A 15,821-nucleotide genomic window follows, 5' to 3' on the forward strand; every position below is an offset into this window, starting at 1 on the left:
TTGCTTTAACAGTAAGGATTTATCTACATAAAACTCTTCGTTTCTGGTAAGGCTCTCCTTGTATGAGGAACAGCTCTGACTCTCCTGTGGCTACATGCTTTTCAGTGTAGTTTGAGACCAATTTGTAGCTGCTGAGCTGGCAGAGAACAATCTTTTTTATGTGTAACATGAGCTTTAGTGAACACTAAACCAACTCCATTGTGAAGCTGTGCCGTTTGCTGGTGACACATTTGTGGGACGTATTGGTGAAATATTGATTCTTTTGTATTGCTTTTTAAACGATGTTTGAAAAAGTTATTAAAAACAAACAAACAAACAAACAAAAACAAACAAACAAAAAAAACACCTTCCAGTGCAAGTTCCATAGAATGTGTCTCGACTTGGGCTTTTGGCAGCTGTAGCTCCTGCCTAGGCCATGCAGTGCTGATCCCCGCGTACCCTGGGGCTTCCTGCCCAGCCAGTAGCTCCCCCCTTCTGGGCTCACTGCTGCAGTTCTGCATTTCTCTGCCTTACCCCACTCTTACCCCCAAGCCGGATTCAGTCCCACCTGTGTCAGCTCTTTGTGAAGCCCTCATCCATCAGCAGTTCCAACTCTGACTTTCTGCATTGCTGGTTTCTGCCCAGTCTCCCCATTTTTTGTCCAGCCTTACTTTTCTGCCGTTCCTTCAGAATCTGCCAGCACACTCCCTATTTCTCCCCTGCTGAGTCAGAGCCTTCTTCCAGAATCAACTCTGGTTTCTGTTACCCCTTCATCCACCCCCAGGTGTGATTTCAGGAGGCATCTTAGCGCAATCTGTTCTTTCCTCTCCTGGTTCAATTTCTTTTTCCGTTACATTTGCATCAGCCCACATCTTTGCATACAGTCTGGTTGAATTGACAGAAAAACATTCTTCATCTCTCAGTCCCACAGTGACCCATTTTGGGGAAGATCTGACTGCCCTGTAAGCCCTGGCTGGAGGCAGCAAACGTGTAGGGCTGCAAAGGGCAGGAGGAGCTCAGCTGGGTGCTGGAGACACACAGCCTGGGTGAAGTGCAGGAGTCCAGGGGAGGCAGATGGCTCACCCCAGCACATCTTGGGGACAGTGATAGGCTCTGGTTTGTAGTCAGTTTTTCTGAAGTTAGGTTATTTTGGCTTTGCAGGCAGCTATTAGACTATTGGAAATTAATTTTGCTTTATAGGCCTATTAAAAATGTGACTTGAAGTTACTGATATTTAAGCAGTGTCTCTTCATCTTGCTGGGTGACTTAAATAGAAAAACTATTGCTGTGCAACTGCTTCTGTGCAGAAAGCAAATGAACCAAGTGTTTTGTTAACTTGAGATAACCCCTGTCCTAACCTTTAAGGTCCTGGCCTCTTACAGTGGAGCTGAGAAGCAAAGCAAGCTTAGCTTGGGTGTCCCTACTCCTGCGTCTGTCCAGAGCCCCAGGGAACCAGTTGTCATGGGCTGTGTGATGTGCCAGAGGGGGCCCTGCTGTAGCCAGCAGTCATGAAGTCCCCTTCCAACAGCTGCCTGTATTCTGGTCTGCATTGGGGTCTTGCCTGGTCTCACCTGCACTGGTAGGTGAAGGCAGCGATGTTGCTCTCAGTTAGCAATTGTGCACGTTTCTAACCTAGCTTTATTCTATATTATTTTACAATTGCTTATTATTGTGCCAGAATTTGTCCTAGAGTGGACCCAGTGTTTTCCTGATCACTCAAACAGCCTTTGTCTGTATGTGTTTCACCTGGTCTTAGTTTATCTTGTGCAGGGATGACAAGACCCTCTGCCAGTCTCAGAGGTACACTGGTGTTTTTGTGACTCACGTTAACACTTCTGCTGCAGAGGTGTGATGGCTCTGCCTGTTTGATCAGAACAAAGAAAGGCTTAAACAAAGATAACTGCTGAGATTTTTTTCTTTTTTTTTTTTTTTTTCTCACTTCTTAGAGTGCAGTCCTGTAGTCCAGGTTCCCTGCAAACACGTGCTCCAGGAACCACCAGCCTTTATTTGTGCTGATAGTTTGTGCCATTGAGACGGAGCTGTAGTCACAGCTGAAGATGCCGCTCTTCTTCCGTAAGAAGAAACCCAGTGATGATGCTCGGAAGCGCCTTGAATACCAAATGTGCCTGGTAAGCAATGTTGACATCCCTTCTGTACCCTGCACCTAGTCCTGGATGCACAGTGAGTCGGTAGGCCCCTCGCGTTCCCAGTAACTGTATTACTGATCCCACCAAGTCTGCAGGTTGTGTCCCTAGCATATGTCAGAGCATTCCTGCTTTCCTGGTCTGCCCTTTCCTTCCCCTCCACATGTCCCCACCGTGCTACTTCTTTCCCTCTCTGCCCCTGTGGTTCCATGTAATGTCCACCCCACCGCATGCCTCGTCCCCATCCAGGACCTCATCCATCCTTTCTCCTCCATACCACTTCACTATGACAGATCTCCCAGTTTGCCTTTCCTAGCAAGGATCCTGTGCCATCTGCTTTCCCACCATGCTTGGCTTTTCTCATGACCCTCTTTTGCTTTTCATTATTATTTCTACCTGTCATTCAGAGGACTAACTTGTTAGACACAGCTGGGGCGAGGCTCAGCTCAAAGGCAGTTCTGGTTATACTGACAGTTTTCAGTTGGTGTCATCAGTGAGTTCACTAACTGGAGGATTGTAGATGTACTTACTGATAAGGTACAAGTCTCTGTTCCCTGTTGCTTTTTCCTGCTTTTCTGGTGTCTCTGAATCCATAGAGATTTGTCCACCAATACATGAAATTTGGAGTGGTCCACATGTGGTCCACATCTAGTAAGAGAAGTTATGAATTCAATGTAAGGTTTCAAAGATAGACAAACACAAAGTTTTTTCCTGGACTAGCATTTGGCCAGGATTCTCTGGGGTGGAGCCTCAGCAGGTTGCTGTCATGCCAGTCAGGTCAGCAGAACTACCTGTCTGACAGCAGCCATGGATTTAAAGCAATCTTCTTTTGAATCATTTTACCTATTCTGCTGTAGGAACATTGCACAGACCAGTGCTGTGTTCTACCCCAGAGGCAGCTCTATTTTACGAACGACAGAATTATTCCTTGTTGGATGTCAGTAAGGCAGTTTGGAAAGGAAAGCTCTGTTACACACCAATAATTAAAACAGTTTTACTGTATTTATTCAGTTTGTAGGGTTTCTGTCCAGCTCCTGTGGGGATGGAGAGGCATAACTTCATCAGTCTATTCTAGGATTCGTTCTGTATTGCATATACATAGTCTTGGGTCAGAATATCAAGTTCTGAAAACTTACTGGAGGCACTCCCACAAGCAGGTTTTGTTGCCTCATACAGCATCTTGTGAAATGACTCCAGAGACGTAATGCTGCTCACAGCTGTATTTGTCCAATTTCATCACTGTTAGCAGCTGCTTTGGGTCTGTCATGGAGAGCCACTTTTGTCCAGAAGCAGTGAATCCTTGCTTCTTCTTGGACAGCAAAGTTGGCTCTGCAAGTTGACTGGAAGCAGAAAGGCAACAGCAGTTATTTTTGTTTCTCCATGCAGTGTGGAAGGTCCATCATCTGGGTGAGACACGCCAATGACACAAAAGGCTCTTCACAGGCTAGGAGGGCACTGCTGTGGCTCATAGCAAGTGCGTCACTGGTGCTTGAGAACCCATCGTTTCCATTCTGTATGCTTTCAGTTAAAATTGCAGAATTAGGATGTGATTTGTTTCTTCATGCACAAATTCATTCATAGCACCAAGACGCGTTTTTTTTTTTTTTTTCTGCATTTTGGCTTCCTGGTTGCTTTTGATTACTGCAGTTATAGCAGCACCCCCGTTACTCCTGGTGGTTTCATCGAATTGCCTATTTGCAGCAGAGAACTGTAACTACATTTTGTAGAGAGGGGCCGGTTGAGTAGTTCTGTCAATATGCAGCAAGAAGCCATTTACGTCTGCGTGTTCTAACTCTCCGGATGCACATCTTCTCTTTTCAGGCAAAAGAGGCTGGTGCCGATGATGTTCTTGACATATCTAAATGTGAACTTTCAGAGGTATGTTCTCTACAACTTCTGATCTTAGCTGACAGGTCTGATTTCTCAGTCTACTCCTTGTTACCGTGTATTATGTCTACAAGATTCGAGACAGAAATGATCTTGGGCCTGCTTCACTTCTTACTATGTGTGTTGAGTTCTGTCTTTCAGGCATGGGCTTCCTCCTCTTTTTCATCCTGCCCTATTTGATGCTTCCACACTAATTCTGTATTGGGAATCCTTTTTCATTTGACAAAATGGGAAGGGCAGAACAGTCTCAGACGCTCCCTGGTATGACAAATTATGGTAGTCACAAGGACCTTTTTTTGCAAAAAGCTAACTATTTCTGAGTTAGAGCTACAAAGTCTGCCACTTGCACTTATTTTCTCTGTAAGTGCAAATCCCTGGTTCCAGGTTGCTGGTTAAGGATCAAAATCTCACTTCCAGTTTGGCTTCTGGTATTGTAGCCAACTAAATTAGAAACAAGCTGGCTACTGGCATGTGAGTGGTTAGTGACAGATTGCCAGGCCTTCAGTGGAGGTACAGGTTTGCATTCTGGCAGCTAGGCAACCCTTTTAAGTGGAAGCCCATTGCTATCTGACACCCAGTTTTTATTTATTTATTTATTTATTTATTGTTTCTAAAACATTTGTACCTGTGCAGCCTTTTGTCACAGGATGCCCTTACCAAGCAAGCTACTAGATATTGTATTGCTCTTTGAGGAGAGATTTGGGATCATCTGGGAGAGTATAGCTGTCTACTGTGCAGCATGAAATGGCTTTGCTGTCTTTGGGATGTTTTGTTCCAAGATCAGAAGCCAATGGCATCTTGTGTGTAGGTTTGTGAGCTGTGTGGGACAGTCTGTAAGCCAGTCTGGGTAAACGGGTGGCAGACAGAGGATGTGTACTGAATTAGTTCCATTCATCGCTGCAGCTGGTCTTGGATTCCAAGCTGCTCCTTTTGGATTGGTACCCTAAAACTCCGTCTTGCTGTTTCTTTTTAGCCTTAGTAGTTTAATAAATAATGCAAGCCATGAGTTTGGCCTTAAAATTAACTCTGAAATTAGAGACAAGGCAATGATTTAGCCAATAGCAGTTCATTCTGCAGAGCAGGTGACAATGCTCAGAGCTGGCATGGGCTGAATTTGCTGGAATATCACTTCTGATAATCATTTCTGATTGCCCCTCTCCTGCAGAGCCTAGCACACATGAAGAAACTCAGTCCTGATGTTGCTCACCTTTGTCACTTAGCCCACTGCAGCATTTGCCAAGGTTACAAAACCACAGAATACATTTATGTGATGACCAAGTGAAAATATGCCTGAACTCTTGAGTCATCGGTACATTGAATATTAAGTCACAAAGGACCTGGACTCCTGCCTAAGCCTCAGTCTGTTCTGCACTCTGCGCTGTGCTGTCATGTTGTGGAGAGCCACTACAAGATGCTTAAATGGAAGCTAACCAGAAAGTGCTGGCATCCTGGGCCAAAATAAGTGGCAAGAAATTTTGAGTATTATGTGCATTTTCATTAAAAATTATTCAGACTTTACCGGTGGATACCGTATGAGTGCTTAGAAATATAGTATCTTGTGAAGACTGATGGGACTATTTTTTAATTTTCAGGTTCCTTACGGGGCCTTTGCAACTTGCAAAGTCTTGCAAAAAAAGGTAATGTTACAACCCAGTATTGTTAGATAGTTCTGTTCTTATGCTTGAATATTACTGTTATATTTGAAATAACTGCATTTGGTTACTTATGTGTTGTTTCAGAAGTTTGCTTGTGATGCATTTGGCCATTTGTACGATACGAAATTGAGAGCTATTTGGGCAGAACTAATCATTTGTGTGTGCTTTAGATATAATTTCTTTCATGAAAGATGAGATGATTAGTTCTATCTTAGCCTATCTAATGATTTAGATTTCTCATTAAAATAACTAAAACTTAAATAAAAATAACTAAAAATTAAACTCTTGTTTAGATCTCACATTAAATGTTTGACCTATGAAAATCCATTTGCTATTTTACTATTTTACTGTTTTGGGTGATACTGAATAAGATACTGAACTCTTATGCAACCTCTGCAATTAAGTCTTAACAAATGTGCTTGTTCTAGACTGTGGTGTCTCTTGTGCTCACGTGTCAATGGGATTTTTCCTCCTCAGGTGCTGATTATTCATACAAATAATCTTACATCTTTAGTTCCAAAGTCCTGTAGTCTTCTGAGTCTCATAACTGTGAAGGTAATTGTGACTCTTAACTGTTAATTTGCAACCTCATTTCCTTGCATTCTAGCTGCATTAACCCCCCCAAAAAAAGTAATCTTCCTGTCTGACTGTTGTTCCCAGAAATTGGTAACAAAATGTGAAACCTTCCATTCCTAGGATTACAGATCAGCCACCTCCAAAGTAAACAGACAGTGGTAGCTGAGTGCTTTGTCTAAAATCATAGGCAGTCCTAGGATTCAGTTATCCTCTGCACTACCTCACACTTCCCCCCTCAGCAGCCTCTCACAGCGATGGTCAGTCTCATTGGAAAAGCCAAGAGTGGAGCATGTTGTGGGGTGGGTCCCCCTCTCTTTCCGTCACTGGTGGGTCACTTGAACATGAACGAAACTGGTGAAGGGGGACAGTGTGTGACAGGGCAGTGTCGCTGTTCCTCTCATATAATTGGTGAGGGCTTTCAGCTCCACCACCCTTGTGCCGTGTTTCCACAAGAGGCAAGGTCATTCCAGCAGATCACTGCCCCCCAGAGTACGATACCTCCAGGGGTAGTCCTGCTCTTTCGCTGTGCCGGTGCTGGTATTGGTCCTTCCATGGAGCAGTTCAGCTCACTGACCCTGCAGAAAACATTTTTTTTTCTGCCAGGCTGGTTTCTTGAGGATGATTTAGCCACTTGGCTCATCGAGTTTTGAGGAACGGTTCCCTTGGTGTCACTCCTTTCCCTAGTCATCTGTTTCTTTTTATCAGTGTATAGAGGCTGGAGTTCTCATAAGATCTGCAAGAGTTAAGAGTTAAGTGCCTATGTCTCATTGAAAACTAAAGCCACTTTTTGAAGCCCTGTTGGAAGAAAATAATTTTAATTGCTTGATGATTCATGACCTATCATTCTAGCACCATAGCTTCTTTCCCCAACATTGTCTGGTGAAATTATCTTCTCTTCCAGGTTCTAGATCTGCATGATAACCAACTGGCATCACTTCCTATTGATATTGGTCAGCTAACATCTCTTCAGGTAAAAGATTTGCTCTATCCCAGGTGTCTGTAAAAGGCATATTAAGAGACAGCATGAATATGGGGTTCCACTGCTGTTTGTTTTATAGTTAGCTACAATTTAAATGGTGATCCTTAAAGCATCAGATCTGTGTCACTGGCTTTATTGTTGCTGTGTTGAACTGGCTTGTTGGAGAGGGAGACCAGGAGAAGAGCGTGCTGAATTATATAGTCCCTGCTTAGTGCAAGGTCTGTTAGTCCAAATAGCTCACACTGTGCCAAGCAAGGGCTGTGAGCAAGTGGAGCTGGAGATTCCAATCCAGTTGGATTCCTAAAATATTCAGATTTTACCATTCTCCCTGGTGTGATTATGTTGATAACTCAGCGCAGTGTGTCACAGTGCACTTCTGAGGATCCCCTCTGTTTGGGGGCACACCTTTGGGTGCATGGCATTACTGTTCAGTCACTTGCTCTCCTGTGTGCACTGGGCTGGGGGAGTGTGGCCTGGGAGGAAGGGACACTCAGCCTTCCTGTTTCTGCATCTGCATTCAGCACCTACTTTGGCTGTTGGCTGTGAATACATGCGGTAGCTAGATGTATCAGGATCCAGGGTTCTAGAAAATCAACTCTCTGGGTTTTCAGCCTATGGATCTAAGCAGTATTAATAGACATGCGTTTTTCCTTGTCAGATGATTAAGGGTTCATTCTAATAGCTTTTTAATTCTTATAACCTAGAAGACAGTATCTAAAATGACTTCCAAATCGGCCTTCTGGGCCTGAAGGTAGTCCCAACAGCATAGATGTATAGAAAACCTGAGAATTGTATAAATAATATCTTGAATATCTTTTCTGTTAATACCTTAGGTCCTAAACCTTGAACGGAATCTCTTAAAATGTCTTCCACAATCTATAGGAGATCTTGCCCAGCTCCAGATCCTCAATGTGAAAGGTATGGTATGTTTTGTCTTGGTGCTCTGGGCAAAGCACCATTTATTTTCTGGGTTGTGTTGAGCTGCATTAGGAATTACACTTTTGAACCAAGGCAGGAACCAAATGGTTTACATTATGAATGTTAAAGAAGAACATGAGACAGATTTCAATTCAAAAATTTCTGTGAGTTATTGGTAATAACTATGGTTGTTTGACTGCTTCTTAACAAATAAACACACTATCTGCCTTGATTTCCAGGCGTATGGTTCAATCCACGGCTCTTGGGTCAGACAATTATCATCAGATGATAATTTCATTCATCCCACTTCCTTTTTTCAAAGGAGAGTTTGTTGGGTCATCATGCCTGATCTCAAGAGCCAAAAGCTTCTCTGTGTGCCTGCATGTTGCCAGAACTTTAATGCCCAAGCTGACTCATTTCTGCGATGAGGGCTGTGAAGAGGGCTCAAGGCACACATCTTCCTTCAGAAGCATGAGACCCATACAGAGCTGTGCACCCAGAGCTCAGTGCTGTCAGCCTGTGTAACCTTCCAGGTTTGCACAACCCTAAAACTAAGGTCACAATTGTATCTTTTTTTAAGACTCTTGGACATTTTCCCCATACACCATGCCATAAATCTGGGAGAAAAAGGAGCCTTTGTTACAGGGAGTTATTGCTGAAACAGGGAAGAAGGTGGAGGGCAAGGAACTCGGAGGTGTGGCTCAGCTTGTTGCTGTATCCATCTGCAACATCTGGCCTCTGACCTCTGGATTTGCAGTCTCAGATTCAGTTCCCTTTCTCTTGTCTCTGGGATTTACACTGAGGGAGGGAAGGCTCCATATTATGAATATTCTCCTAATAAAGAGCACAGGTGGAGTCTGTCACAGTAACCTCAGCTGAGAAGGCTGTCTTGGCTTGTGGAAGCGTTGCTGGATCTGTGCAATTGGGCTGTGTACAAGTCAATCTTGATCCCCACTTGCCTTGGTTGGCAATAGCAGTATTTGGAGTCCTGGTGTGCCCCATGACAACCCCATCCCTGTACCAGAGTACAGAAAGTGGCTCACAGGTGTCTCTTACAAGTACAGTTTGATGTTCCAGTAGATGAACGTGCTGGGTGCAGCTTTGGTAAGGGTGCATGGCACTAAATGACTTTTCCCCCTGTAGGCAATAAGCTGAAGGAGCTGCCTGCCACTGTGAGTGGCTTGCGGAGTTTGCGCACTCTGGATATCAGCGAGAACCTCCTGCAAGAGCTGCCCCGGGTGCTGGCTCACATCCGCACGCTGAAGGTATGCACCCAGCCAACTGTCTCTGTCTCTCCCCTGTTTGTTCTGCTGCAGGCTGCCTTCCTTCGTACTTGCTCTATACAACAATACATTTAGCATAGAGAATAAACTTTTAGTGCTTGGGCAGCACTTATTGTAGGGGATTGTAACTTGGTTATATGTGGTTCATGGTGTCTAAAGTTAGTCTTGCATATTCTTCTTGCTTTGGTCTTTTCTGATCACTTTTTGCCACGGCTTAACCATGGCAAAAGTAATCCACAGGGACTAAGCCTCCAAGTATTTTCTGCCACAGCTGCCTCCGAGAGCACAGACTGTGCCTGTGGACTCAGATTGACTCAGGCACTTTCCACCGAGGCTGATTCTGATTGAGCAGATTTTCTGAGATGTTTCTGATGAGGCTTTTGCTTCTGTTGCCATGATAGATCTCTGACTCACTGTCAGCCTCCGTAGGTTTCTGGATCCCTGGAGAGCACTTTCAAAATGATACAAGCATCAGGATTTTTATGGACATGTTGCCTTCTGGCTGCCAAACTTGTCAGCACTAAACTGTGCAAATGTCAGGCAACAGGGCTGACTCAGACACCAGCACCGAGGATAGGAATAAATGCTGTCCTGTCTTGAGCACACATTAGGCTTCACTTCTGCTGTAGGCAGTCTTTGAGATTAGGGATCTGTGCAGTTTGCTTCCCTGTGTTTCTTGATAAAGGATTTCTTTTTTGGGCCTTCCTGCTAAGCTCTGCTCGACAGGAGGCAACATTAGGTCCTTTTGTTAGCCATAGGAGAACAAAGCAGAAGGCGGTCCTTCCACCGGTTCTTACTGGTACCCCTCTTCTCCCAGTGCCCTTTGCATCACCATTCTTCCCATGTGTCATGCTTAAAGGCTCTGGCACACAGCAATGTAGTAGAAAATGCCTGTAATTGAGAAGTGCTGTGCTCTTTTGTGCTTAAAGACAAAATAGACATATTTGCATGAGGGGGACGTTCCACTGAAGAACCAGCTGAGAATTTCCTAAATAAGGGACAGCAGAATTATCACTGCTCTGAGAGTTGTTAAACACCCAGCAAAAGTTCAATATAACCTTGCATTTATGTCAGATTTTAGGGTAATGTGAAATTATCACCTCATAAGTGAAATTCCATGGACCTGCAAGGCTAACTGGTTCTGCTACCAGCAGAAAATGTGATCTGGCAGATTTCCTTTCCCTTTTAATAAATTTAGGAATTCATCCAGATATGACATTAAATATTCCATCCACCTCCCCATGGTCTTTGAGAAGTCTTAAAGCTTTGCGGAAGAAAACACTAGCACTGTTACCACCCTGAGACAAATGTTCTGTGGTTTGGTTGTTACTGGGTACAAGTCAAATCTTGCAGTTCACTTTCCTGGGTCCCCAGCCTTGAAGCAGTTGGATTCCGGCTGGGCTGTGAGAATAAACTGGAGCTCTGTGTGTTCTGTTTTGGAGATGCTGACCCTGGACGCTTCTTCCATGACCTACCCATCAGCTGATATTTGCAGTGCAGGTACAGAGTCCATTCAGCAGTTCCTCTGCAAAGGTAAGCAAGAAAAGTCTATGGAAGCTGGTGAGAACTTGGGGGACTGTGCTGTGCTCTAATTAGGTGTTGTGGCATGTTCAAAGATTGTATTTACAAAGGACAAATACCAGGTTAGCTCTGCCTCAGGTGTTTTCTGATGCTCTGCACATGGGGCAGGCAGTTCAGGGAGTTATGTGTAAGTTCTTGCTGGCAGACAGAAAAACAAGAGTCCTTCACTGAGGCTTACTTCTCACTTGCAAACTGAAATTTATGATGGTTTTGTTAAACATCGGAACAGTTGGGTCATGGACTTTCTGAGTGACCATAAGAAGTCATTACCTCTCTGTGCTTTTGTTTTCTCATTTGTATTTTCTCCAGTGGGAGGGTTAGGCACAGTGCAGGCACAGCTGACCCTGCCTTGGGACTCAGCAGTCACTTGAGGTCCCTTGTAACCTTATTTTCTGTGAGAAAGGGTGTGAGGGCCTGTGAGGGCTGATGTGTTCCTAAAAGAAAGATGGAACCAGATGGAAAACTCAGAGGACAAAGACAATGTACTGTGAGTTTATAAAACACTGTATTTAATACAGACAGGAAGGTCTGGCAGAGATTCTGTGCAGGAGAAATGCTTTGTCAGACATTGTCCTAATCCTTGACATAAAAGGATGGTCAGAACTTGTTTTAGTGTGGGCAGCAAACTCTTTTGCAGCACCACTAAAGTGAACATGCCTGTACCTGTGTAAAGGAAGCTTTTCTCTCTGAGTAGGTCAGCAGAGCACTGGCCCAGCTCCAAGTGCTCAGTCTGTTTCTGGAGGGAGTTCTGTCCTGTGATTTTAGAAGTGGGAACAGCACTCTCAGCTTCTGTGCTTCCCTTCTGCACAGCCTCCTGCGTGCTGTTGTTTAATTGCCTTCCCGGTGGGAATGGGATGGCACCATCTCCTCTCACAGCTTCTTGTTGCTAGACCCGAGCTGAAAGCTCTTGTAGCTACCCATCGATGCCTGGGGAGAGGGTAGCTGGAAGCTGTCTCACACACATGCCAGCCCTCAGTTGTGCTGCCAAGGAGGTCTTTAGGCACCAAATGCCTTGTTTTGTGTCTGATCTCTTCCAGAGTGCGGAATTGCGTACTACCCTCCCTCACAGGATGCGCTCCCTGCGCTGGAGAGCGATGGAGGAGAAACGTCAGTGGATGGGGTGGACAGGACAGTGCAAAAGTACTTGGAGGAGGAGAACAAGTGGCAGGTGAGGCTCTCTGCAGAGAGCCGTCTCCATCCTTGGAGATATTCATAACTTGTTAGGGCAAGGCCTGGAGCAATCTGCTCTGAGTTTAAATTCAATGCTGTTGTGAGCAGGTTGGAGTGCAGACCTCCGGAGATCTCTTCTGACCCATTTTTTTCTATGATTGTACATATTTTCTGAGCTGTGTCAGTTTTAATCATTATCTTGAAAATGATGCATCCAAGGGACAGTAATGACAGTGTGATACAGTGTTTGCAGCATGGTACCACGTTTTTAATAATGTCTTGGGGGACAGCAAACTGCAAAAGCACCTTGTGATTTGCAGCCAAGTGTTGGATATCGCCAGCCCTTCCTGGGAAAGATGAGGCTGGCCTGTAATTTTGACAAACTGTGTTAATTCCTGTGCTATTTGTCAACTACAGAGTAAATTTCTCTGCCCCTGAAGAAACATAAATGACGGGGCTTTGTGGATATGTTAATCTTCTTGTGCTTTTGGTTGATGTCTTTACTCAGGGGAAGATATAAAGTGGGCTAATAATGTCTACAAAAATTTGCTCCTGGGAGTAAATATTTGCTGTTTATTTTTCAGAACAAATTCTTGGACTATGAGAAGAGGAAGGTAAGGATGAACCCCTGCAAGCACTTTGTCTGCAGAGTAGGGCCACTTCTATTTCTTGTTTTCCATTTCTTTATTTGTTTTTTCAGCCAAAACAATGTTTTGAGAACTGAGATCTTGCAGAACTCCCCCCAGACCTGCTCATTCCTCACCACAGAATGCAGGCAGTAGTGTGGGGAAATCTGTGACTGAGTTGTCTGACACATACAGCCCATGAGCTGCAGAGTCTCTCAGGAGTGAGCAGTTCCAGTTCTCTCCATTTTTGTTGTATGGGTTGGTGCCCTGGGATGTTGGCCTTGTGACTATCAAATGAGTTGTGGGGAGTTTGGAGACTGTCATAAAAAGAACAGCAGTCTCTGCTTCACAATTTTTGGGTTTCTGAGAACAGAATATTTCTATCACCTACTCAAGCCTCCTGTTTTGCCATTTGTCCTTCTCTCTTGTAGTTGAGAGGATTACTGTGTGTTGTTTTACATTGCCAGAATTTGCTCTTGTTTGAGAAGGAGCAGAGCCAGCAGTCTTCCAGTTTCTGGCATTCATTTTTCTTCTTATTCTTCTTAGGAAAAAAAAATGCAGGAGAAGCTGGAATTTGAGCGGCGCCTGAACATGGGGCAAAGAGAACATGCTCTGCTTGTTCAACAGATCAGCAGTCAAAAGGATGAGATACTGCAGACAGTGAGAGAGGTAGGTCTCTTCGGGGCAGGCACTCTGGCCCTGCCACTTGCTGAGGCAAGGCTGTGCTTGTTGCCATGGACAGACTCAAAGTGGAGTGGTGTTCCAAGTGTCCAAGCATGCAGAAACTTACACTCTAGAGACAGCAGCTAATTCACTGCATTCAGTGTTTTTCTCCCACTTTCTCTCTCATGTTATTAGGGACACTCTTACAGTTACTTGAGAGGTGGGAGCAGTGATGTTTGGCTGTACAGATTGGAGTATTTCCATTTTTCATCTTTCCCATCTATAGTTTTTTTTGGCTTCACAGGTTCTCTGCATCTCCTTGAATAAATCTTGAAATGATTCCTCATTTCATTTGGGATTAGGCTGTCCCAGCTGATGAGAGTTTTCCTTTTCATAAGATCTCCCAGGATCTGCCTGGGTCACTGCAACCAAGTTGTCCATTATCTGGCCTTGTACAAGACACTGCCTTTCCTAAACTGACCACATTCTCCTTTGCATTTTTTTTTCTGCTTTGGCCTAGGATCAGATGAGGCTGGAGAAGGGTCTGACAAAGCACCAGCGCCATTTGGAGGAGGAGCGCCTGAAACTGCTGCAGCAGTTGAAACAAGCAGAGCAAGGCATTGCCAGCCGTATCCAGAAGCTGATAGAGGACAATCAGAGGTAAGGCGGCCCCAGGGTGTCCTGCAGTGAACTCTGTCCACTGGGGACTCATGTTATTTTGTCTCACTCAGAGCTGTTCATTTCAACCATTCTGAGTTTTAACAGAACTGATCGGTCCTGGTACTTGGGAGATCAGTGAAGTTTTGAGGGTAAATCCCTGATCCGGGATGTGTGCTGCTTCTGCGTTCACCATCCAGCCTGCAGCCTTTGGACAGACCTTCCCAAAGGGCCTGCAGGCTTGGCTACAGAGCCAGGCTGTCCCTGCAAGCCTGTGTTGGACAGACAAACCCAGTGAAGTTGTAGAGGCCTCTCTGGTGTCCTTGCTGTGGATACAGTTATGTTTCTTTCCTTTCTCAGATGGATTAGCTACACTGGTTTGGCTGTTTGCACTGAGGTCTGTACTCACAGGCTTGCAAATAAAAATACCAGGGTCCATATCTGTAGATGGTGTGTTGTTGAACTGACAAAATCCCATTTAAAGAAAGTGGAATTTGGCATCTCAAAAAAATGCGTCACACATACCTGACCTAGTGGGTGGCATCCCTGCCCATGGCAGGGGGGTTGGAGCTAGGTGATCTTTAAGGTTCTTTCCAACCTGAGCTGTTCTGTGCTTCTATGATATCTGTGCTGCTGAAGTTTTGCAGTGCTGTGGAAAAATTCCTCATGGAATGTACTTATTTGAATGCTGGTTCTTAGGTACCACTGACCTAGATACGCTGACACAAGGTTACCAGCCTGCTTAAGGCTGCTCTTCTGTGCAGGAGAAGCAAAGTTGTTCTCTGCCCCCTGGGGGAACAGGGTGTGCTGCTCAGCCCGATGAAAATCTTTTGTTTTACCTTTTTTTTTTTTAGGCAAAAACAAAGTTCAGACATTCTGAAATCATTGGAAAATGAGAGGTAAGTATCTCAAAATTTTCTAGAAAAGGGATGAGGAGCTAGGAAGAGGGTTGAGATTTAATTGCAGAGCCATCAGTATGGATTCACTTTAAGCTAGGGGAAGTTCATTTCAGACCTGCTATCTGAAAGGTTTCCTGCTGCTTTGGCTGAAGCAGCTGGGTCTGCTCACTGTTGGAGGCAAGATATTGGACTAGATGTGCCTGGGTTTACCCAGTCTGGCAAACCCCATGGGATGGTGATTGCACCTTCTTTTCATCTCAGGTCCTAGCTAAGCAGTTTAGGAACAAACTCCTATATTCCACTATCACGGACCAACAGAAATCTTGTATCTGTTGGAAAGCAAAGCATCTACAAAGGTGGCACAATGATGTGTACAGGCTGGGAAGAATATACCAAAGCCAATGCTCCCATTTAGCCAACACCTTGAGCTAGCTTTGCCTCCAATACTGGTTTTCCCCAACTCTCCTCTGCCTATATGTTGTCCCCTCCCTTCAGCCAAGTGTTTGTGCTATGACACAGTGAACTGACCTGGCTGAAAAATAATCTCATTGTATGGCAGATAGTTTTTCAGTCAAACCAGTTCCTGATCTATTAAGTGGTGTTGTGTATAATTGTGCTGGAATAAGAATGAGGAGGTGGGGATGGAGGCCAGGCTTCTGCTTTCAGTGTCATTACTCAAGTCAGCTTTGAAGTGACCGTCAAGCCTCAAGGGAAAAGAAAGCCAAACAAGGGGCTGGCACTGTGCTTGGTGATGGTGTGTGCATGTCGCATTGATGTTCTTTTTCTCTTTGCTGACTTTCCAGA

At 44.7% G+C, this 15,821-nt stretch overlaps 1 protein-coding gene across 2 annotated transcripts in view; it reads left to right on the forward strand.

The window, feature by feature from the left end:
* LRSAM1 (leucine rich repeat and sterile alpha motif containing 1) overlaps positions 1-15,821 on the forward strand; it is a 28,580-nt gene that overhangs the window by 1,591 nt on the left and 11,168 nt on the right. For both annotated transcript variants that reach the window (XM_032200325.1, XM_032200326.1), the window contains exons 2-14: positions 1,926-2,108; positions 3,945-4,001; positions 5,603-5,647; positions 6,143-6,220; positions 7,143-7,211; positions 8,054-8,138; positions 9,282-9,403; positions 10,864-10,954; positions 12,040-12,170; positions 12,757-12,786; positions 13,345-13,467; positions 13,982-14,121; positions 14,973-15,017. In XM_032200325.1, coding sequence (XP_032056216.1) covers positions 2,037-2,108; positions 3,945-4,001; positions 5,603-5,647; positions 6,143-6,220; positions 7,143-7,211; positions 8,054-8,138; positions 9,282-9,403; positions 10,864-10,954; positions 12,040-12,170; positions 12,757-12,786; positions 13,345-13,467; positions 13,982-14,121; positions 14,973-15,017 — 1,088 coding nt within the window. In that variant the 5' untranslated portion in view covers positions 1,926-2,036. The remainder of the gene's footprint in view (positions 1-1,925; positions 2,109-3,944; positions 4,002-5,602; positions 5,648-6,142; positions 6,221-7,142; positions 7,212-8,053; positions 8,139-9,281; positions 9,404-10,863; positions 10,955-12,039; positions 12,171-12,756; positions 12,787-13,344; positions 13,468-13,981; positions 14,122-14,972; positions 15,018-15,821) is intronic.

This window comes from Aythya fuligula, chromosome 19, assembly GCF_009819795.1.
Source record: "Aythya fuligula isolate bAytFul2 chromosome 19, bAytFul2.pri, whole genome shotgun sequence".
NCBI lineage: Eukaryota > Metazoa > Chordata > Aves > Anseriformes > Anatidae > Aythya > Aythya fuligula.